This window comes from Onthophagus taurus, chromosome 6 (assembly GCF_036711975.1).
Source record: "Onthophagus taurus isolate NC chromosome 6, IU_Otau_3.0, whole genome shotgun sequence".
Classification (NCBI taxonomy): Eukaryota; Metazoa; Arthropoda; class Insecta; order Coleoptera; family Scarabaeidae; genus Onthophagus; species Onthophagus taurus.
This window is the reverse complement of record NC_091971.1, coordinates 625,166-650,024: the sequence shown is the minus strand read 5'-3', so window position 1 is coordinate 650,024 and position 24,859 is coordinate 625,166. Positions and strand designations below refer to the sequence as shown.

The following is a 24,859-nucleotide window of genomic DNA, read 5'->3' as shown; positions in this document are numbered from 1 at the left end:
GGATGATAAAGGAATAAATAAAATGTGTAGGAAATGTATAAAAAATTTTTGGTTATTACTTTTTATTTTTGCCATAAGAGTAACAACGACTCACATTTTTCAATATTAAGTGTATCATTAATAAATACATTATAAAAACATAATATGTACAATGAAAAAGGTTAGCGGTAGTGGCTAAAATTGGATAACACATCAATGCTGAATATTACAATGATAAATACTTTACGTAAAAATGAGAAAAAAAGACGTTTTTTAATTAAATTTATTTAGTAGTAGTAATTCCTTAAGTTTATGTACGCGATTTGTTTTTTTTTTAACATTTTTCGTTTTAAATTGGCGCCTATTTTAAAAATGTAAATGTGAGTGAAAAGAAATCGTTTTTATTCAAACTGTTATTTCAACAAAGTAAATCGAAGCAATTCGTTCGTTTTTCATTCTATTTTTAAGGCTGGTGCACCGTTTATAAACTTTATTTCGCACTAGGACGAAAAGTTATTATTCTTTTTTCGAACGACGTCAACAATGACTGTTTACAAAAGAAAAGCTTTTGAAAAAGCTTGAAAGTACAGCCCCGTACGTCATTTTATTACTAATAAGATATAATTTTATAAATATAACATTTTATTGTTAATTTTATTCTTGTTGGAATGACACTAATAAAATTATTGTTTTCATTCATGGACATTTTTCATATTTTCTTTTTCTACCGATTAAAAAAAATATTATCAATAATAATAAATCACAACCAAACCTTTTCTTTTAAATTAATAATAATTATTATTAAATTCCTTCTTTTTATACAATTACGTTACGCTACAATAACAATACATTTTTCGTTTTTCTAAAGACAAAATACTCCTTTTGTGTAATAATAAAGACAAAATAAAAAAATCCATTTCCTATTTTTCTTAATAAAAATTCTAATATATCTCACAATCAGATGCAGTGTCATTGGCATTGATAAAAAATGACTTTTAGGGGGTTAATTAATTTTTAAACTATTTTCTTTTTTAGTTTTTGTAATTCGAGAAGATTGTGTGAGTACGCTTGGTTTTTCAATCATTTTTTTCTTTATAAAAGATCACGTTAAAAATTACAGTATAGTATGCAATGGTAATAAAGCAGTTAATGTTAACTTGGGGTCAAAATAAATTGAAAAATTATAATGGGCAAAAATCGCTTCTTCTTGTTAAATCGTTTTTCTCCTTTTTTCGCTTTTTTAAATAAATAGCCGCTAAGAGATTGCGACGCAACCAAATCAAAACCTAAATGACCAATGCCATATCCTTTTTATTGGGTAAATTCACTTTTTTCCCTTGCCACAGAGAATTGTGTATCGTGAAAGCGTCGATCGTCACCGTCAGGTGCTTGGTGTGTACTTGAGAGAAACATTTACCACCTGAGTTGTATCTAGAAACAAAAATTTTATTAAATTGTTTATTAAATTTTGTTGTTGTTATAGCTTACTTAAAAAATTTATCGAACATCCTATCGTTGACTTGTTTTGGACCAGTTCCATATAATTTCAAAACTTCCTCTCTATCCGGACAGTAGGAGTAAAGTGCTCTAAATTGGCATCCCGTATCTCTAAACAAAATCAAAAAGTGCTTGCTTTCCGATCGCGCAATCTCCTCCAACACTTTTTGTTTCGCCTCTTTATTAACAACTCCCGGGAAAACACAATATTCGACGGCGTTCAACATTATCCCACGATTCGATTTTGTAGCCGGCTGCTTATACAATCTTGGACCTACAAAAAATAATTAATTCCCACCAAAAATAGTAACAAATTTAATAAATTTTTTTTGTAAAATCCATTGAAAGCATAAACTAAATAAAAAAATCATGCTAACACATGCAACAAACCTGTATAATCCATCATACTACTAGAAGAACTGATATCGCTGGATCCGTCATCGAAAATTCGTCGCTTTGACATTAATCCAGGTAAACTACCTGGACCTGAAGGCGACGGTAAATGCCGCATGGGCCCCATTCCAGGTGATGGTGCTCGACGTGGCGGCGTAGCCCTTCCCAAACCCGAATCAGTGTCGCCGTAACGATACGCTAAACTATCTTGATCGGTACTCGAACCTAGGTTTTATAAGAGAGATGAAGAAATTGGGTTAGTATTAAAAGGTTACGTTAGTAAGAAGTTATAATAAAAATGTATACAAGAAATATTGTTTCTGAAATCTGAGTAATACGATTTCAGAAAATAACGTAATATGATTAATAAAATGGTTTAATATTAAAATTTGTGATATTAATTAATATACAATAGAGCTTTTAAGTTATTTGTCAAAATTTCAACTATAAATATAAGTGAAGTTAGTTAAGTATACTTGAGGTTAGTTTAACATTAATAATGACATTGACACATTTTAATTGGAACTAACCATCATTTATATTTTTAACGTCATTCATAAATGTTTTTTTGTAATTCGCTACAGTAATGGAAGCTATAACAGTACTCAAACGGATGCTGTAATGAGACTCCTTACAGCATCCGATGCTGTAATGAGATTTTACTAACATTTTATGGAACCGGTTCAAGTTGGTGACATTGGGTCATTAATTTTTCTAGTTGTCAATGTGACAATTTTTGTCTATGGATGTTTTAACACGTTCTTAGCATCGAATACAAAGTCCACAATGATGAGGACATTGACTCTGAGCAATTTCTCTTATTTTGGGACCTGTACATCAAAAATTTTTTTCAGGTGAATATATTTTGTGTTTTGACAGTTTCTAATTGTCAATTCAAAGTTTCTATTTTCAAGTGTTCCGGTGTTACCAACTGCTACATACCTATTTCCCTACATTGCCAAAATTTACTTTATTTTTGTTAAAAAAAAGTATAAAAACGCGAATTACAAAAAATATCATAAAAAACACGTTTCATAAGACTTAAAGCACTCATTCATTAAAAAACTCGTTTTTCAACTTGAATTCGTGCATTTCAAGCGTGTCTTACGAAACTTGTTTTTTAATATACTATTATGAGTCACATCTAAATTATTCTTTCAATAAATTAATCCAAAAATTAACTTTATAGTCGAAATAATCCTTAAAAATTAATTAATCTCGATAGTTATTAAGTAACTGTCAGTTTTGACATTTCTTAAAAACTCATTGTTTTGTTAAATTAATTTGTTGGGTTGAAAGAAACTGGGTTTTGAATTTTGGTGTAATTAAAAAAGAAGTTAAAAAAGATAAAAGGGAATAATAATTAAAAAAATGCAACAATGCTCAATTTACTAATTTTCATTCATGAAATTAAAAAAATTGGGGGATATTTCTAATAAACATACCTTTAACGTTCTTCAGGCTTCATTCAACTAACTATTTTGTTTAAAAAAAGCAAGGCGAAAATACTTTTAAAAAAATTAAGATGTTTCCTTCGATTTTTAACATAAAAAGAATGAAAAAAACTATAATTTATAATAAAAAATTCTAATTTGTTACCTTTCTATAGGAGTCGCCAGAACGAATCGCTATTTTAATTTTTAACAAAAAAATTGCAAACCCAACAAAAAAAAAACAATCCAACAATCTAAATCTACAACAACAATAAACAATAACCACCACCACAAAAAAAAATAAATAAATAAACCCAAAAGTAGCAAGTGAAAAAAATGCAACCGATAACCACAAAGTTAAAAATAAATTGAATTAAAATGAAATAACAAAGAAATGGATTTTAATAAGAATGATATTTTAACCGACACCTTGAAAAAACTGTACAAAAAAAAAAATAATGAAGAATTAAATATCAAATAAACCTGAGGAGCTGCAAAAAGCTTTGAAACACCACATAATTAAAAAAGTAAATAAATTAGGCCTGAGACAAAAGACATAGTAACAGACGGAGATTAAGAAGAAAATGTGAGTGAAAGTTTAGAGAGATCTTACCGTACAAATTCATCATAGAGTTGGACTTGCGCCCTTTAAAGTTTTGATAAGTCGAATACTTAGGCCTGCCGCGGACTTGAGCAGGCGACGGGTCTGCAAATACATCATACAAACGCTACTGTCCATTTCACTTAAAAATATTTAACTTTTTATTTCAATTTAAATGCAAAAACGAACAAATTCGTAACGAAAAAAAAAAAAAAATTAATAACTAAACAAAAAACATAATAAACAGGACGAGGACACAGGAAATTATTAAAAAGACAAGAAACAATAAAAACGTTATTATTATACACCGACTTTGAAAAATGAGTTACCCGAAATTATTTCGTTTTTTTGTAATATGATTTAATATTTTATAAATGAAATGGAGAAGAGATGTTTCTTTTCAATTTGGCTGGCAGGAAATTGCGTGCCACAGATAGAGACAAACACACTACAAACTGTGGAAAAAGCGCGCGCTTTCCGAATGTAAGAGTCAAAGACGCAAAATCAAAGAGGATAACTCAAAAAAAAAAAACCAAAACAAAAAAATAACGGAAAAAAGACAAAACAAAACTACACCCCCACGATAACAGATTATACTGATAATAATAATAAATATATAAAGTATATACGTGTATTCCTGTATATGAAAGCGTGTTGTTTTTTTTTCGGTCGCTACTACACACAACAGAAAAAATAGTTTACAATAAAAAAAAAGAGACATTTACCTCTGGACGTTTTATATGAACTTCTTCTCCCTAATGTTTGGTTGGCGCTATGACACGGCGACATTCCTCTACTATCATCAGGCGAATCTAAATCAATTAAAATATATTTTTTTTAATTTACTACAAGAAATAAATATATAAACCAATTATAACATATTTCCTCAGGTTACTATTTATACAGTGTATGCGGGTTATAACGCCTCCGTCTATAATGAAATTGTGGTTATAATGATGTATAATAGTCAAAAATCCTAAATTAATAGGGTAAAATTAATTTATTCTTATAATTCCAATGTTGTATCCAAGCTTTCATCCAGCCATTTGTCATATTTAACTTTCTGAAGGGTGGTTCCTCACCGATTTTGTTGAAATTTGGTACAGCGATAGTATGGCCAAAAATAAGGTTTACGTATTTTTTTATACGTGCTAATAACGCCCCTGGGGCGAGTTATAAGGGTTGGAAATCGGGGCGAAATATATATATTCGCTTATAGGCTGAAAACGAAAATAGCTATCGAAATGTGGTAAATGTAAACTGATATTCATTTTCAAAGAGCTTTCCATTGATATATCACACATATATCTGAGGGCTTCAGGGGGTAAACTACCCCTACTTTTTTGGAATATTTTAAAAACTACCCTATCGATTTTGGCGATAATATGTGTCCTTATAGTACGTTTAAAAATATTAATGACGTGTTTTTTCTTATTTGCCTCTGACCATCCCTTGCAAAATTACGGGGTATGATAGATAACCCCTTTCCTTAAGAATAATGTGATAATCAGTTACACTTTTGAACAATATTTTGAAGAAAACCATTAATTAGTTGTAAATTAAGATTTACGCAGTAAAATAAATCCTATACGACAATAAGGGGTGGCTGGGGTTAACTACCCCAAAAATTAATTTTTTTTGCGAAAATTGTTTGTCGATTTTGGTGCAATTTTCCACGATGATTTGTTTATACGTTAGGTAGTACTATTGTAAGAACTTACAAGGGTTAGAAGTTTGGGGTAGAAAATATATTTTCGCTAATAACTTCCATACTCCTACGGAAAAAGCTTTTTTATCCTTATTCTATTTAAATAACACAATTATTAATAATGAGTTAAAAAGTAACTGACAAAAGAATGGTTGATTATCACAAATTGTATTCTACATTATTAATTTAATTTCTTTATTTTTACTTTTTTTTATTCAATATATTGTTGGCAATAATGAAAATCATGGAAAAAATGTTTTAAACACAACGATTGTTTACACCATGCACAAGTTATAACAGCTATATCTCCACAGATATCGCACGTAGGTTTTTCATTGGAAAAGCAAACCTCCACGGGATTTTCAAACTGTTCTGGTCTCTCTTCTATATATCCAGATGCAAACCAGGCGTATTTAAAAACATTAATAAATCGTGGGGAAGACAACTGACTATGCGTTAAGGACTGCAATTTTAAAATATTATCTCGCTGATACAAATTGACATCGTACTGGTAGAGAATAACCTGATCAGAAAATCTTCTAATGAAATTTTTCCATATTTTAAAACCAAATACATTCAGGGGTTGAATTTGACCTATTGTCCCTGCAGGTATAAACAAATATTTAAACTTAACATCCGATGGAGTTACTTCATTAATAATTTCAGGGCAGTGGCCACTCCACGAATCCAGTAATAGTAATGATTTGGGTCCGGTGTTTGGGAAATAGACATTTTGTAGCCAATTCTTCATATGAGCTGAAGTCAGTTTACCAGACTTTGATGCCAAAACGAATATGTTATCTGCTTTGAACATTGTATTTATTACCCTCGGTCCAAACGTACCAGAGGATCCTTTTAAAACAATGAAAAGATGAGAAAGTAGCTTTCCATTTGCAGATATGATATGCGTGTGCGACTAACCTCACACTATATAAGGACAGGGTTATCACTTTACTACATTCAGATTTAACACAACTGATAGAAACAATGATTATCAACAATACATTAAATAAAAATAAATTTAAAAAAAACTAAACTAACAATGTAGAATACAATTTGTGATACTTACCTAACCATTTTTTTTCAATTGCTTTTTAACTATTATTAATAAATATTTATATAATTATCCTAACTTTTGTGTTATTTAAATAGAAGAAGGATTAAGAAGCTTTTTCCGTGGGAGTATGAAAGTTATTAGCAAAAATATATTTTCTACCCCAAACTTGTAACCCTTGTAAGTTCTTACAATAGTACTACCTAACGTATAAAAAAATCATCGTGGTAAATTGCACCAAAATCGACAAACAATTTTTGCAAAGAAAAAATAATTTTTGGGGTGGTTAGGGTAGTTAACCCCAGCCACCCCTTAATGTCGTATAGGGTTTATTTTACTGCGTAAATCTTAATTTACATCTAATTAATGGTTTTCTTCAAAATATTGTTCAAAAGTATAACAGTTTATCACATTATTCTTAAGAAAAGGGGTTATTTATCATACCCCGTAACTTTGCAGGGGATGGTCAGAGGTAAACGAGAAAAAACACGTCATTAATATTTTTAAACGTACTATAAGGATACATAATATCGCCAAAATCGACAGGGTAGTTTTTAAAATATTCCAAAAAACTAGGGGTAGTTTACCCCCTGACACCCTCAGATATATGTGTGATATATCAATGAAAAGCTCTTTGAAAATGAATATCAGTTTACATTTACCACATTTCGATAGCTATTTTCGTTTTCAGCCTATAAGCGAATATACCGTATTTTCTCGAATCTAATCCGCACCCTTTTTACAAATTTTATATGCTCTAAAATCAAATGCGGATTACAATCGAGTGCGGATTAGATTCGCAGTAAAATAGTAAAATAAAATCGCATTATAACAATAACGCTGTTAAGGGTTTTAGAACGATATTTACATTTGTATGTATCATTTTCTGCCCATATTACGTCATCTTCGGATCTGTCCAAAGCAATGGTTATACAAAACTTCTTAAATGATGTTATAATATTGTTTTCAGGGGTCGTTTTCCATGTGTGTTCCTGGTCTACAACTCCATACTTGTCTTAACCATTCCATCATCAGCTTTTCCATTATTCATCCTTTTATTGTGCCCTAACTAAGACGTCATTCGGGAAGTCTTTCGGATTTCAGAATGGTTTTTTCTCAATATTAATAATGACAGCAATTTTTCCCTATCACTTGTTACTGCTAGCATACTAATGTTATGCTCAATTTTTCGCAACCACTCGTTTCTAAGGAAATTGGGAGGCATATCCAGATATACTGCTATTTCGTCGGCATTCACAGTTTGAGACAAATTGAAATTTCTTTGAAAATCATTAGGAGCTTTTGGGAAATTGTAGTTTGTCCAACCTTTGCTAGTATTAAAATTACAGAAAGAGTAATCGAATTACAATTAAAGGACTATGTTACGGAATACAACCTTTTACCGCCTACACAGTCAGGTTTTAGAAAGCATTATGGCTGTAATACAGTTCTATCGAATATTGTGGACGATGTCATACGAAGCACAGAGCAAGGAAAATTGACTTTGATGTGTCTCTTAGATTATTCAAAGGCTTACTGCCTTTAGGCGTCACTGCCTTTGTCTTAAAGCTGCTAAAACAGAGCTGATTTTATTTGGGCCAAGAAAGGTGATAAGTGACAATTCTGTTCGGGATCGGGTCAAGATAGTTGTCAACAATCAAGTATTGCCGCTGAAGGATTGTGTGAAAAACTTGGGTGTCTTATTGGACGAAAATTTAAACTTTAATAAACACATCAATAAGTGCACTGCTTCCGCGTATGCTGCTCTTAAGCTGATTTATGGCGGTCGGTCGTTCCTCAATCGTAGAACAAGGGTGCTTTTGTGCGAGGCCTTGGTGTTAGCGCATTTTAATTATTGTGATACATTGTATGATCAGTGTATTTCGTATAGTAATACGAAAAAAATTCAGAAAATTCAAAATTCTTGTTTGCGCTTGATATTTGGGTTACGGGGACGTCAGCATGTTACGCACAAATTAAAGGATTTGAGTTGGCTCAACATGAAAAACAGGCGCATACTTCATTCGGCGGTTTTGTTCTTTAATATAATTACTTTGAAGAAACCTCCATACTTGTTCAATAAAATAAAATTTCGTACCGATGTTCATACCTTGAATATTCGATTCAAGGGCACTCTTACCCCGCCGATACATCATCACCAACTATTTAAGAAATGCTTTTCATACCAAATAACACATATTCTTAATGATTTGCCATCAACTATAAAATGTTGCATTTCTTCAAGGTTGTTTCGTCACAGAGTGAACGGCCGCTTGTCTCAAATTTAAAATGCATTGTACGGCGACAGGGATCGGGCAGTTTACGCTTAGTAATTAATTATGATTTCACCATCGGGTCTTTTTCTTTTCGTTTTTCTTCTCTTTTTCTCTCTTGTATATTTAGAATTAGTTTTATTAGGTTTGAGTGGAAGAGCAGGTGCTGTTACGGCTGCACCTGAACTCCGCCTAATTTGTGCTGGCTTAATTTATAATAATTTTATGTATATATGTATACTATGCATAAATATATTACTATTATGATATATTTATGGTTAACAACAAGCATCGCATCATTTTGTTGTTGTCGAATTGCTCAGAGAAAGATGCGGATTACATTCGCAAACTAAATTTTTTTACCATTATGCATTTTTAAAATCGGGGTGCGGATTAGATTCGAGTGCGGATAAGATTCGAGAAAATACGGTATATATTTCGCCCCGATTTCCAACCCTTATAACTCGCCCCAGGGGCTTTATTAGCACGTATAAAAAAATACGTAAAACTTATTTTTGGCCATACTATCGCTGTACCAAATTTCAAGAAAATCGGTGAGAGACAGTTCTGATACTTCCCTTGTAAGTAGTAAACTGTTAGTCCCAGGTTAATCGGTTGAAGTAGATATCATCACGATATCCCTAAGCGCCAACAGTAGGGCAGCATTTACGCACAATGTTTTTTCCTCCTTTGCGCCAAAAATATCGGAGACACCATCCGATAGTTACAATATGAATCTACACAACTGTAATTAGACTCATGCTGGCACATGTAACCAATTTCTCAGATAAAGAAGAAAGAGATTGTAAACGCTGTCTGCATTACAAAAATTATAAGAAATTCAGCGGTTATAACCGCCTTACACTGCATTTATATGGGCCTCACTGAATTAAATTATAATTTTATTATTAAAATCTCCACTAATAAATAAAAAAATACATATGGAATACATACTAAACATTGATTTCGATAAGGGTTCATATAAAACAAAAACAAACCTCTATTAGTGCTATAAAGTAAAGTGGTGTTGGCTAAACTATCTTGGGAACCTTTGTAATAATCGCGTTTCATTGTAGCTGGGTTATAATTAACAGCTATAAAAAAATTAAAAAAATAAATTAAAACAAAATAAATAAAATAAACAACTAAGTTTTGCAGGGTATTCAGGATTTTGCTTGTTCAATTAATTAAATTTGTATAAAGTTACCTGTTAGGTTGGTATTAGATCCCCTTTTGGCTCTACTTGGTTGCAACATCCCTTCAGCCATCTCAACAGATCCACTATCGATATGAATAGTTTTCGGTCGAGGCCTCACCGCCCCCTTCGCCCTTACCTTGGGTGTTGGCTTCAGTGAATGTAACAAGCCCTTATCAACATCTTTACCCTTTGCAAGAAATATTTCATAAAATTAAAACTTATTAAAAAAAAAAAGAAGAATTACACACTTCTCTTTCGGCTTCTTCAATTGCTTTTTTAATTTTATACTGTTCAAATATGGCAGCTCTTCTTTGGGCTTGTTCCTCTTTTTTCCTGGCTTTTTCTTCCTCCTTCATTTTTTCCTTTTCCCTTCTCGCTTGCGCTTCTTGTTCCTTGATTTGTTTTACTTCCTCTTGTTGTTGACGTCGTTGTAAAGATAGCAACATTATTCGTTCTTTTTTTCGTTCTTTCTCATCCATTAATTCCTAAAAATTAATTAATTAAGTTAAATTAATAATTAATCCTAATTTAATTTATATTATTACTGGATCCGGATTACTCAATTCATTTCCTATTATAATCGCTTCTGCCTTTTCAGCACGTTCTTGACTAGTTTCTCTTGTTTTCCTAACAATATTTTCTTCCATTCGATATCTGGCGCTATGTTCTTTCGCCCTAAATTCTTCCTCCAATTTTGTCTTTAAACGTTCTTGTTCTAATTCCCTTTCTAATTGTTTCGTTCTTTCAGATTTTTCCTAAATTTAAAATTTATATAAATAAGATATAAAGTGTAATAATTTATTTTTACCAGTGGCGGAGGGGTTTCATAATTTTGATCATCCTCGATATAACTCCTTTCTTTTTTCGGCGACATTCTCTTAGTTCTAAGCGGCGGTTTCGGACGTTTCGGTTGTTCATTGTCAAAACTAATGTAAAATCCTTTCTGATTTATCGGGTCGTTATTCAAACTACTAACTTCGGTTTTTGATGGGGTTGATTTTTCGACAACTGGTGGTGATGGGGACGGTTGAAACGAATTTTTCGAAATTAACGGTCTCGTCGGCGAGGGAATCCTATAAGTTCTACTGCCAGAAGTGATATTCAAACGGCTAATACCCTCACTGATTTCTTCATCTGGATTTCCAATAAACGATATATTTTGGGGCGCCATATCATCAACAGGTGGCGCTGGAATCGGAGCGTGAGTAATACTACTTTTGCGAACCGGTTCCATTAATTGCGAAATTTGTCGATGAATGTTTTTATGTTGTGGCGAAGCAGATGGAGTTCCGTAAAGTTGGCTCTGTTGGTGTTGTTGACTTAAAGAGAAACCTTGATGATGACTGTTAAGGTTATGATCACTTCCCGAGCCGTTTTGGTATCTTTGCAATCCTCCGAATTCTTGGTAACGTTCCTTTTCTTGGTATTTTTCTTGATACTTATCTTGGTATCTTTCCGTTTGTTCATGTAAAATAAACGAAGCCGGATTTTGTGGTTTACCCCAAGTTCGCATTTCATTCGCTTGACCCCCACCACCGCCAAACGATTCAAGATTAACAGGAAGAGGTTGTTGAGCCCAAGTACGTCTTTGAGGAATCATAGGCGCTTGTTGTTGTTGTTGATTCGATTGATGCAAGAAAAATTGAGACTGATTCGATTGATAAAGAGTTTGAGGTATATGTGGGGCGCTTGCAGAGGTTTGCAGTGGGGCGTATATCGATGGTTGATACTGTTGCGGTTGATGATATGATTGTTGGGAAGAATACTGAGGATGATGATGATGATGAGTCACCGTCATAAAACCTTGTGGATACATCGGTTGTTTTTGGTGGTCTTGAGCTGCTTGAATCTGTTGATGCTGATTTGCCAATCTTTGTATATCAGCTTGTATATCCTGAAGACTAGTATTCATTCTAAAAAAAATTTGTTTAACCGATTTAATTCTCAATATAAAGGTTATTTCATAATCTTACTGTGCCATCGATTGCTGATATTGTTCCAGATCCATATTTTCGATATCAGGGGTTCGACGCGTTTCAACAAATGGTTCATTCCTTTCCAACCATTTTCTTTCCGTAGCAGATGCGTCATCGTTAATCTCCTAAAAGTATTTTTAATTTATAACTCAAAACACCACAAAGTATTAATAATAAGAAAGCAAAAACATACAACATAAAAAATAAAGCAAAAACAAAAAATATTAAAAGCAAAACAAAATCGAAAGCTGTATAAATTGGTGTATTTGTTATTAATATTTTTTTAAATTTCTTTTTGTGTATACCTGGAGGGTGAAGGGCCGCTGAGGTTTGGGAACGGTGGTGGTGGTGTGTTCAGGAGCGGGGCTCGCAGGTTCGGAACCACCGCCTCCGCTTCCGGCCACCAAACTGTCGGCCATTATGTCATTGTGGGGCTTAACTACGTTACTTTTACCCTGAAAGTTAGTTTTTTCCAACTTGATACCGTGACCAACACCAGAAAATTTACATAAAAAAATAAGTTGATTTAAAAAAAAATCAACAACAAGAACGAAAATCGATTTGGTGGTGGAAATCATGCTCAATAGTTATTATGAATCTTAAGATACAATTTGACAGTTCCCCTTTCAGAACAAGAAATTGATAGAAGAAACGTCAAATTAATCTGTCAATATGACCTAAATTAAAAATCTTGATTCTACTCTTTGAAACGCAACGTCAAAATCGAACTCCTAAGTGTTTAGCTTGGATATTGTTTTTTTTTTATAAAAAAACCAAGCCATGCCTTTAAACAAAATAATCAAAATAAATATATAAAAGCCCTCTACACACTAACAATTCCCAAAATGAGGGGAATTTTCCCCAAACAACAATAAAAAATAACATAAAAAAATAAAGTGACAAATTTTGTAAACAACGCAACTCCACCTTACCAATTCCGTTAGCTAATAGATATTATTATTACAAATTGTACATAAAGTCAAGGTTTGTGTCTTTGTGAAAAAGAAGTTTTTTTTAAATTCTTACCTTGACCACAGCTTGCAAAAACGCAGCTTTTCCAACTTTTTGTCTTTGTTTGTCCATGACAATTTCCATTTTTCGTTTTTCCGTTTCAATTTGTCTTCGTTTTTCTTCCAATTTCATTTTAATGTCGGTTAATTGAGCCGCCATAACCGGACCCATATTCGAATGATCATCAACGTTATTTTCCACACTTTGATTATTATTATTATGGCTTTGGTTAGCTTGCAACATATTATTATTCGATTGTTGTTGCCACGTGGTTGTATTTGGTAACGTAGCGAAACAAGTTTTTTTTTGTTGTTCACCACCGTTTGTAGTTGAATTCGATTTATTTAAAAAACTAGATTTCGATAATAATTTCTTCTGCTGTTCGTCATCTTTCTCACCGTGAATGTACGTTAATTGAATACCTTTAGGGGAATTTCCGCCTAATTTTAAATCAGCAAAACTCATCCTTGTTGTATCGCCATCAACAACTTCCGTTTCAGTAATTAGTTGCTGATTTTCTTTTTCTTTTAATGTTAGGTTTCGTAATGAAATATCATCACTGCTAAGTTGTTTTTTGAGTTTAAAGCTTTCTTTTTCATATTCTGATTTTTCACAGCCATTATCGTAACCTAATTGAAAAGAGCCTCGAGCATCTTGAAGCGATGATCTAACAGCAGGATTTTCGATTCTTTCCATTTTTTCTATTGAAGGAGTCGAAATTTTTCTACCTACATGTGCTCCCACTTCTTTATCTGGATTTCGACCGATAAAATTTAAATTATCTTGACTACCACCGAAATTTTCAATCGTCAATTGAGAATCATCCGAAGTTGAATTCCTTCTAGATCTTCTTCCTGCGAAAGTCGGTCGTTTATTTTCTTCCCAATTACTCGGTTTTCCGGCGGCTTTAGATTCTCCACGTTCATCGGCTTTGCTATCATTATTTTGCTTTTCTTTCACTCCCAATATAGAACTTAAAGTTGGTATGTTTTTGCCACGATGAACTACAAACGAAGAATCTTCAGAAGACGGCCTTCGAAGACTGTCTTCGCTCATTTCGGACATACTAAGTTGAAACGAATTCGTTTTCTTTAATGGTGTGTGTGTTGGCGTTGATCGAGACACTAAAAATTATCGGTTTTAATTGAATTTTAGTTAATAGAAAATATTTTTTGATTAATTTTGAGTGTTTTTAACAATGTAGGTATTATTAGTAAATCAATAATTTGATGTTTAAATGTTCAAAGCACTTTTAAGTTTTGGATTTTTACCGTATCTGATATGGAATTTTTATCGGTCTAGATCTAAATATAAACAATTTCGATTGAATGGTGACTAATTTAGCGTTGCTGGTGATAATAAAAATTGTAGATAACGAAAGCGAGAAAAAGTTGCTTTGAGCATGCATAAATATCAAATTATTTACATGGATAAAATTTTATGAACCTATAAATTGTTAAAGCATAAAAAAACAAGCAGATGATTCATCTCGACTTTAAAGCGAAAAAACTTTTGTGTTATTAAAGATTAATTTGGACAATATAATACAAAAAAATCGAAAATGATTGACAGAAAATTGTAGATTTATTTCTAATACTACGCTTGATTAGGGAGAATAACAATAATATTAATTTTCAGTCAGACATTTTCGATTAGATTTTCTTTTAATTTTCTATCTACATTTTAAAAGAATAAAACAAAGCCCAAGCACCAAATTACGAATTAATCTACGTAATTATTTGTTAGTTTCCAAAAATCTTGTATTATTTAGCTTCAAATTCACAATCGATTTAAATTAAATCGATTTAAAATAAAACGCAACAAAAACTATAACTGACATAAAAACGAAACGGGACCAAAAAGTGCTACCTACAAAACAAAACGAAACTAAAAATAAATAATGCATCGAATGAAATGCTCAAATAAAGAAAATAAATATAAAATGTTTGAAATAAAAACCACAAGACGATGACAAACACTATGAAAAAATAACGTAAACAAAAAAAAAATCTTAAATGTGTCTTGATTCTGCCCTTTTTTGATTTTGCGGTTTTTACCTTGGAAAGCCTGCACTGCGGGATCATCAAGATTGCTGCGCAGGTCCGGAATGGGACTCATCACGGATTGCGTCAAATTGCGCTTGTGCACAACGCCGTGTGCGTTGCGCGGCGGAAAGCTCTCTACATACACAATATTATACAAATAACCAAGATATCACAACATGTTTTTTAGTGACTTAAGAAAAAACTATTGTTGATTTTTTTTTACCTACTTAAATAATTCTAAAACATTGAAATCTTTTTTTTTCCTAACTTAATTGAAATTAAATTAAATTAATAAAAGAATTAAATAAAAAAAAACGTGTTTAAACAAATCTTAATAAATCAATAAACATAAATTACAATTTGTAAGCTAAACAACTAAGCTAATAAGCGTTTTTATGTTATAAAAGTTTTATTTGACCACCACCGAAAAAGTGTTTAATTTTCTTATAAAAATGTGGTAATTATTTTCAAAATTATTCAAACAAAAAAAACAAAAATAGAGGTAAAGAGATAAAAAGCTAAAAGAAATTTTTACTAAGCACAGAAATTAGCAAATTAACATAAAAAAGGGGTATTATAGCAAATTAATAACTATTATATTCATTATAAGGTGGTTAAATTATAATTTCTTACCCATTGACATTTTTTCAGATCCTGGATATCTTACACATTTAATTGGATGTATTTCTAAAACGTTAAAGAGATCCGCTAAAAAGGCTACTAGGGTGGTTTTCATTGACCTAAAATCAAAAATATAAATTAATATTTATCAATACACAAATAAGTCCACTAAGTGTATCAACTGGACAAATTTTCATACAAATTTTAACTTGATTTAATTTACTCAAAAATAACCAAACCGTTTTTACTCCAAAAAATCTATAGATTGTAATGGTAGGTCTTCAAATAATATTCTAATCATTGATAACCTTGTGATAATTGCAGACAATTAAATTTAATCGCTCCGTTACTGAATACTACATATTTACAATTTTAAATTAGCTTATTAGAGTATGCAACAGCAGTAATAACGCGGAGACGCTCTACATCCAACCAACAGGTTGCGTTAGAACGGTATATTGGTCCTTAAAATGAGCCACCTTGTCCTTTTGAAATACTTAGTGGATTCTCACAGGATATAAAAAAATATACCCTCTCATATATGTAATATCTTCTGGCAGCATATGAAACACCGAACTTTGCAAACACCTATTACAAAAATCTTGAACCAGACTTAAATTATGAAGACTTTCCGATATTGTGGGCAGTCGAGACACTTTTATTGCAGTCCAAGGAAGCTCATCAGGACAATAATACGATAATAAAGCAGCTAAAGCCACACCGTCGCATAAATCTTTCATATCTTTCAATTGGGGAAATTCCGGAGGTCTTAATCTATCTCCCTAAAAATAAAATAATGTTTAAAAATAATTGATTAGACGAAATTAATTTATTTACCTCTCCACCGTTCGTAACACCAACATTCAAATCTTGTTGTATTTTTTGTTGTAAAGCATCGCATGTATGCGAAACCCACATCAAAAGGCCTTGTTCATACGTGTCCGGTGTTTTAACTTGGGGATATTTTCCGCTGTGACTAAAACGTTGTATTGCCGCCAAAACTCTATCCGAAGTGATCACCTCTTTCGCGTATAAGGTCATTATTGATTCTATTACAGCCATGTGTGCGTTCTAAATAAAAAAAATATAATTACTGTATTAATTAAAAGAAACATGTTTACCAGTCTAAGTGGATTAGTTTGAATTAAAGTGGTTTCTGTAAGCGCTGAATTATTCGGTTCGGAAACATAAACACCTTTCCTAGCTAACGTTTGCAAAATTGACCAGTGATTGAGGTTGTGGTAATTTGGATCCGAATAAATATTACCCAATGCCATACAGTACATTTCCGCACTCGCTAAAGCTCCAACTATATGAGGTTTTAAATGTTCTTGATTCTACAAAAGAAACACGATAATTTACCGGTTAAAAAAGGAATCTTGAACCAAGGATTTTTCCTTTTTGTTTTAAATCTTACCTCGTAATCTCTGTAAAAAGGTTCGCTAAGATTCTCGGGTACTTTGTTGTTAAACGCTTTGGATAGTAACCATTTTATCGCAGCTCGTTGTTTCGCCTAAAAATAATTAAATCCATATTATTGTACTTTATTAATAAATTAATTAGTATCGATTAATAAACATAAATGATTTATTTAATCGCCGAAGGAATTGATTTTCTAAACCGCAACCATAGCTATCGTATTGCAAATCTTTAAAGAACTCGTCCGGCCGGTTAATTTGCACTTTTTTACATTAAAGCCATCCAACGTGGTGAGCTCATTGGAATAAATAAACTCCAAGAACTTTGCAGCGGTTAAACTTCTAACGATCAGGAAGTGTAGACTGGCAATGTATTTATAGAGATAACTACGGGAATGTTTAGCGTACGAGAAGAGTTTTGCGAAGAGGTCAACAAAATTTCCATTTTTCAAAAAACGTATTGCTTCCAATTCGTAACTAAAAATTAAAAAATTCCGAACAAAACATCATGACAAACACAAAAATAAGCAAAGAGAAATAATATCCAACAATAGGTAATAAGTACGCCCCCTTACGCATTCAACAATCCGCTCTTTATTCTTGTTTAGTAGAGATCTTAAGGCTTACATAACCTAGAAATTTCAAATTACCACCTGTTATAACCAGAGGCGAGAAATCAATAATTCATCTTCTCGAGTATCTTCGAAAGTTTTAATAGCTGTTGTGGATACAACAACTATTTATTGTCCAAGTTGAGTAAATAATATTTAACTTCAAGTTATAATCAAAAAGAAAATGATACAAAACATAAAACGTCAGTTAAAGTGGGCGCGATTACAGTTTTTTTTATTAAGAATTGACCAGATGTCGCGACCATAAACAGCGAGAACCTTCAAGGTGATGACCCGAAAATTTTCTCATTTGAATTAACGTGCCATTGTGATGACGTGCATTTGTATTGTGTCAAAGAAAAGAATTGCAATATGAAAAAGGAATGAAAGAACATTCGTTTCTTTAAGTATGGAGAGAATTTGGAGGAAAGATGTTTTTGGAGTGCTCAATTTGTTGACCTATTTCCGGTACATTCGATTCGATTTGAAATTGATGGGGAAACGACGTCGTTTTCGATCATGTTTATTTATTGACTGAAACGACGCGTGCAAAACTGGAAACGCCTCGGAATTTCAAGAATGTTTACGGAGAGTAAACGGAAAGTGTGAAAGCTACAGAATGGGCCAAAACTGGAAACTGACAATCCTTTTTTTTTTAATGGAATGATTTAAGAAAATCTTTTTCTTCAATTTGTTTCAAGAAAACTTCATTTACGTACGAAAAATTCTTTTAAAAATAAATCACAATTAACTTATTTTTGTTCAAACTTGAACGATTTATCGAGAGCGTCCTTTAAATTCCACAAACTCCAGTTTCGTGTCTTTCTTTTCAAAACTCTTAAGAATTAAGAGGGACTTAAATTATTACATCCTTACCAACGCTCATAGAATTTTACGTTTATAAAGAGCCAAAAATCTCAAACTATTTTTATAACTCTAGAATTAGAATTATATTTACATTTTGGTTATTCATTTTAATACAAAGAACGAAATTGTTTAATAAAAATAATACATGAAAAACTAATAATTTTCATACCCGTAGTTACGAAACTACTATACACTTGCACTGTTCGACATAAAATGTAACATAACTTAATAGTAGAGGCATTGGATAGTTTTATAAAGGAAAAGATTTGCTAGGAAAAGGAAACGTCCTTATGATAACTCTGAGTTTCAGTCTTATGAGAAGCAAGGCTATGGAGCCAGAAGGGGTCTTAAGCACAGAAAAATTTTCAATAATAATTTTTTATTTTCTGATGAGAATCAAAGGATTCCCTCAACATCAAAGCACGAAATTTTTTATAAGCACGGTTAAAATACATACTTTTCAACTTTACTATGGTGGTCATACTCAACAAAAGTTGAATTGTGTATAACCATTTTCTATAAAACACATTTTTTTTAAAAGCTTCAAACAACTAAACGTTTTCTCGCCAATTCGACGTGACAATTTACTAATGAATGGTTATAGTTACCTTATAGAGCCAATCTTCTTCTGCTACATTCATCTCATCATCTTTACGACCTCTACGTCGCCTAAAATTTGTCTTTAATCAAGACTATCATCGGTTTTATGACAATATACCGTCTAAGCGCAAAATAAGAATTTACTTAAACTACTTGTTTGTTGCATCTACTGTTTTCACAAACTTGTGCGCTGAATAGTATATTTCTTTATATGTATGTAGTAGAAGCTGCACTTTCTATGGCGACCATGTCAATAAGCAAACGAAGTGATCATCAATGACAAATAAGATAAGCGTAGACAATAGTAATAATATGTTTCTTCAAACATTAAATTGTACTGTTAAATTTAGTTATGACAAACTTATGAAACTATTATTTTTAGTCAAAAATTTTGAATATACTTGCTAAGTAGATTCGTAACTTTTATTAAACTATCATTCATTTTAGTAGCACTAATTTTTTTACCTTCTCTTGCTTCATCAAGAAAATTGTACAAAATTTTCTTATATCACCAACGAAGATTTAACGCAATGGGTTGATGACGTCATCGGTCGCATTAAGTCGCTTGGCGAGATGTCAATCTGAGTCAGTGATTTAAATGTAATTTTTGAAACATCGAAATTTATGACGTCAATTTGCTTTGATTCATTAAAGCAATAAGTAGATGTTTTAAATACCTTCATATAATTTTAGTCGTTAAAAATTGTAAGATGATATTTGTAACATGACAAGTGACATTTCTAACCTGTGATGTCAATTTTTTTTACATACATATAGTTCGTTTTTTTCTATAATACTTGTCAATGTAAATTATTTAGGGTTTCTATAAATTTTTAGATAAATACGATTTTAACGAAGTACATATTTGTTGTAAAAACGTGCTACAAAGTAATTAATAGAATAAAATACCTTTTCTAGGTAAATAAATGGCAAATAAACACCCCACAACACTTTTACTGCACCTTTTCTTTTTGAATAACGAAAGCTCAAACGTCAATGTGACATATTTACTTCAAAACATGATAAAACAAAACTCCCGGTTAATTTTGCCAACTTTACAACAAATTGATAGGTATTATAGAAAAAAAATGAACTATATGTAACTGTTATTTTAAAACATGAAATTCTGAAAAACAACTTCAATGCGAATTAATAGAAAGCACTGCGATGAGAAAGAAAGTAATTTTTACCAGCAATAAACTTCTCAAACTAAAGAGGAAAACTTAATTATAACAACCTATTGTTAATTATTATAGCGTAAGAGTGTACGGTGTGAACACAGCCGTTATTATCCACGATTTCCTAGCTATTAACCGCAAAATAGTTCTGCCTAAAGCCCAAGCTAACGGGATTTTAAAAAAATCATTTTTCTTTTCGTTAAATTTAACCGTACTCTATTTATTCATTAATTCAAAAACCGAATCTTATTAGAAATTCTAAAATCGGACTCACCGTGTACGTGATCAAAGAGACGCAAAGTTCCGATTTATTGTTATCGAATTGGGCAGAACACCCGGTCAAAGAACTCACAGTTGCCACACTCAACACCATTTTATAAGCAAGTTATTAATTTTTAACACCAAAAAGGAAATTCATGGTTGTCGTCTTAGTACAGTTGATACAATAACATTTTTACTTAGTTCCATTACACCTCCATTCGGTAACCAAGACATTTATCGACTGTAGAACGCGAATCGAGAGGTATACACATTTTCTTACTTGAATTCTGAGCTTGAATCAAGTGTATTTGGGTGGGGAGAAAAAGAATAATTTTAAATTTTCACCATTTTTAAAAAAAACGATTAAAGAATTTTTAATAAACAATTTAAACCGATCACGATAATTTATTGTGTTATACATCAAGATTAATATAATAAAAAAATACATTTATGTATTTGATTCATTTTTATTTTCAATAAAAAACAATAACTAAACTTTCTATGTAACTTTGAACAACGAAACTTGAAACACCTCGTGTGTGATACGACCCACGTGCTATTTATACGATCTCTGCATAAAAATTAACATAGAATTTTGTCCGGGATCAATTAATTTCTATTCGTCTTAAAAACGACGATCCCTTTTAATAAATATTACATCACATATATCGATTATTTACGCCAAGTGTGAGACCGGTGCCTTAAAAACCTAAGACTGTTAGTTTTTGAGTTGCGATAAGAAGATAACGGGAAGAGAAACACAATAAATAGCTTTGGGACCTTAGAGAATGACTCACAGATACATTTAGAATGAATTTTTGTGAAGGACGAATATATCGAATTAAATAGGGTTAGGAATGAGATAATTTTGGGTCAGCTGATTCTTATTTTACAACTTAAATATAGTTCTGCCGATATGTTTACTTAAAAATATTTAATTTCTTACTTCTTACCTGAGTGGTATCATAAGTATCAGGCATTTCATCGGACCGTTTCACCTCCGGTCGGTCCATTTCTTCTACGAATTTCGTTTCGCCACTTTGCTCGTTATTTCCTTTCTTGAATATCTTCGCAATAGCACTCCACATTCACAGAAAACCGTGCAGAAAACGAACCTGCCTACAGTTTCCAATGTCATAGCCCAACCTACGCAACTTCAGATACCTCTCCGAATAGACACTCACACACATGCAATATACGATTATTGGGACTTATTTTTTTTTCGCTTTAACGTACACTACATCTAAAAATTAATCGCGAGACAGTTTCCTGATTAAACATAACGGTTAAATCGGCGAGATGAACGTGTGTTTACGGCTAAAAATCGCCTATTTTTTTGACAAGTTCGGGTTGTCATTGTGAAAAAAAAAACCGATAGCGCACCTATCGGCAAAGTTGTCAAGTAATTTGGTGTCAACTTTGATTAAAAACAAAATTCCCTGTGATTTAATTTTAAACAAAAAGCATTTAAATGTTAATTATTAAAAAAAATGTTTTCTTTTAATTTTTATTTAAAGAAGTTAAAGGTTTATCTTATAATTAAAGGTTATTTATAATCGTTTGATTATTAAAAACTAATCGGTATCGGTAATACAGATTCCCATAATTTAACATCAAACTCAATTTTAAAATTAAATTACCGGGAAAGTCTCTCAAGACGGCTAAACCCGAATGATTCTAATTCTAGGTCTTGTGTTAGTTCTAAAGTTTTGCACTAACACTAGACCTAGAACTAGAAGCAATCGGGTTTAGCCATACGTCTGAAGACAGTTGCATTTTATGTGGGACAAAGTAAGTAGGTTTCTATGGAAATATATTTTTGTATATTGCATCTTAAATGACATTCACTGTATAAATAAACAATCTCAAAATTATTTTATTCTTTATTATACATCTAAAAAAATTAGTATATACATAAAACTTAAATATTAAGTAGTCAATTACAAATTAGATACAATACAAAAAAAATCCAAATTAATGACAACCGCAGCTTTTAACAACCATATTCTTGTATCGTTTAAGTGTAACATTCGTGAGATCTGTGTAATAAAGTACAGATATTGGGGTGAGTTTCGTAGGAGCGCAACACGGTTTTGGATATTTTACAGGATTTGTTAAATGGGCCAACGTTTGAACGATCGCGTGATTCGTTGCATTCATATGAGAATTTAAAGGAAATTTGCAATCTCCATCACAATAATGTGCGGCATAACCCACAGGAGCAATAATCCAATCTTTCCATTTTAATGTTTCAAAGCTGACATATAAAGTACGAATTTTACAATTTCTCCCATCGCTTGTTGTATCTAAAAACAAAGGATGGTTTTTGATAAACTTATTTTATTAAGCTGTTATTATTTATTACCGAAATTTTGAGCTGCTCTTTTCATTATAGAGCGATACTCAATTGTATCAACTTTTTTAATTGATCTGGTTGGTCTTACATTAATCGGTTTACTCGATTTAAAGAAGGCGACCATAAAAGGTTGGGATTCTTCCTCAGCTTTTGAAATTGTTAATCCTATATCTTCAGGACGCACATCATGACCTAAAATAAGAAATAAACAAAAATTTCTTTCTTTTGGGTTAAACTTTTTTTAAATTTTTTACCTGGTTTATCATGGGGATGAACAGACAGGTAAAATCCTTTATTTGATTGTGGTAGCGCCACCCAGGTAGACAAAGACTGAGTAACGTTTATAGCCACCCAACCTGAATAACCTGCTGTTACATTTACTGTGCCCACAAATTCCAATTCTCGTTCCCTATATAAAAAATAAACGATGAAAAAAATTCAATACAAAATTTTTTTATTACCCTTCTGATGATTTCGCCAATTGATAAGCAGTTACTGCGTAAATCGTTTCTGAATTGGTTATGTTTGCGTTGAAATTTGGTGTTTGAAATATTCTCAATTCCGCCCCAAGTATTGTGTTATCGAGAGGAACCGTTGACACATTAAACCAAAGACGTTTTCCTCTCTCATGACGAACCCCTGATATTCTACGATCTAAAAACAATAAATTTGGCGTTAAATGTGTTAAGGATAGAAATTAAATTAAAAAATAATAGATGGCACCATCTTTTTTTGGGACTAAATTTGACACCTAACATCAAATTTGACAGGTGTAATGACGTTTAAATTACTAATTTTACTTAATTATGTTAAAAAAATAACTTTGATGGAAATTTTGATCATATCTTAATGATTTAACAATAACTTCGATTGTATCCATTGATCTTTGACCCATTCTCTTTCATTTAAATTGTTATTTACTTTATATCAGTTAATAAATTCTACGAAGTTAAATCAACGTTTCGCTAGAATCTTCGCTTTATCCTTTCAATGTTATTTATACTTACTGCTATTTTCAAAAGTCATAATCACATCGCTTTCATCAATCGCTTTCTCCTCTTCTCCGCTCAAATTCAAATCGACGCTTCGTTCACGTCGTTCATGATGATCCTCGTAGTTTTCTTTATCCAAAATATTCTTATAAACGTCCATCATGAATTTTGACGCGGATTTTGTTAACGGCGTATTATTAGCACCGCGTCTTGGTCGATTTGGTAAACCGAGCATGTGTAAAATTTCCAATTCCATGTCGCGTTTTTCTTGTTTAGTTAATGCACGATCAATCGATGTCTGATCGTAACCGTTATCGATGTAAATTCCAGCGGGAACGTATGAAGAGACGTAACCAAATAAAAATATAGCGTTTAAGAGTATTTTAAACATTTTTCTTTGTAATTTTTTTTAAAAATGCCCTTTTTATTCTAGCACAAACTTTTAAGTGAAGAATACACACGACGAACGATTTTTTAATCGAATAAATTAACGCCAACGCACTGAAGCACGAGAGGAATTTTCTTTTCGCGTTTTATTATTTAAGACTTGAGTTGGACTGAGAAAGACTCTTGTTGAGAACTGCTCAGAGACTGGTTTTAGTGCCCGAAGCAACCAATGAGAGTTGGTATCCTTGGGATTTAATACACAGGAAACTATACCTGAGACTATTTCTTCTTTACAAAAAAAATATTATGAAGAAACGATTTTTCAAGAAATCCACTGTAAGAAGCGTTTCATGCAATGAACGAGAACTGAACATCAACGCTGCTCGATTAAAAATAGTCG

General features: G+C 31.9%; 2 protein-coding genes across 11 annotated transcripts; both read right to left on the bottom strand.

Moving 5' to 3' along the window:
- Window positions 1-45: 45 nt before the first annotated feature.
- Window positions 46-22,093, bottom strand: LOC111419770 (calmodulin-regulated spectrin-associated protein patronin). 10 transcript variants are annotated; one of them, XM_071196658.1, is made up of 20 exons: window positions 21,678-22,092; window positions 17,207-17,302; window positions 16,911-17,126; window positions 16,627-16,860; window positions 16,321-16,571; window positions 15,802-15,908; window positions 15,181-15,303; window positions 13,139-14,247; window positions 12,418-12,567; window positions 12,110-12,237; window positions 10,945-12,049; window positions 10,682-10,891; window positions 10,385-10,621; window positions 10,146-10,323; window positions 9,937-10,032; window positions 4,629-4,715; window positions 3,916-4,008; window positions 1,867-2,094; window positions 1,468-1,750; window positions 46-1,410 (listed from the first exon to the last, which is right to left on the bottom strand). In XM_071196658.1, the coding sequence occupies exons 1-20, from the start codon at window positions 21,810-21,812 to the stop codon at window positions 1,266-1,268; spliced, it is 5,211 nt and encodes a 1,736-aa protein (XP_071052759.1). In that variant the 5' UTR covers window positions 21,813-22,092; the 3' UTR covers window positions 46-1,265. The 10 variants fall into 10 exon arrangements, with proteins under 10 accessions (XP_071052759.1, XP_071052760.1, XP_071052766.1 ...); XM_071196659.1 differs by lacking the exon at window positions 21,678-22,092 and adding an exon at window positions 20,738-21,380; XM_071196665.1 differs by lacking the exon at window positions 1,867-2,094.
- A 501-nt stretch (window positions 22,094-22,594) lies between these two features.
- LOC111419775 (glass bottom boat) lies at window positions 22,595-24,811 on the bottom strand. The gene is made up of 5 exons (XM_023052640.2): window positions 24,088-24,811; window positions 23,542-23,734; window positions 23,335-23,489; window positions 23,090-23,272; window positions 22,595-23,030 (listed from the first exon to the last, which is right to left on the bottom strand). Exons 1-5 carry the CDS (start codon window positions 24,461-24,463, stop codon window positions 22,699-22,701), a joined length of 1,239 nt encoding a protein of 412 aa, XP_022908408.1. The 5' UTR covers window positions 24,464-24,811; the 3' UTR covers window positions 22,595-22,698.
- Window positions 24,812-24,859: the final 48 nt, after the last annotated feature.

Excerpts from the sequence above, each read along its gene's own strand:
- LOC111419770 (XM_071196658.1), bottom strand. The coding sequence starts at position 21,812 with ATGTGGAGTGCTATTGCGAAGATATTCAAGAAAGGAAATAACGAGCAA. Across the intron at positions 10,892-10,944 it reads ATGAAACCCCTCCGCCACTG|GAAAAATCTGAAAGAACGAA; the intron begins GTAAAAATAAAT and ends TTTTAAATTTAG. Across the intron at positions 1,751-1,866 it reads TAGTATGATGGATTATACAG|GTCCAAGATTGTATAAGCAG; the intron begins GTTTGTTGCATG and ends TATTTTTTGTAG.
- LOC111419775 (XM_023052640.2), bottom strand. The coding sequence starts at position 24,463 with ATGTTTAAAATACTCTTAAACGCTATATTTTTATTTGGTTACGTCTCT. Across the intron at positions 23,735-24,087 it reads TATGACTTTTGAAAATAGCA|ATCGTAGAATATCAGGGGTT; the intron begins GTAAGTATAAAT and ends TATTGTTTTTAG. Across the intron at positions 23,273-23,334 it reads TCATCCCCATGATAAACCAG|GTCATGATGTGCGTCCTGAA; the intron begins GTAAAAAATTTA and ends TTCTTATTTTAG.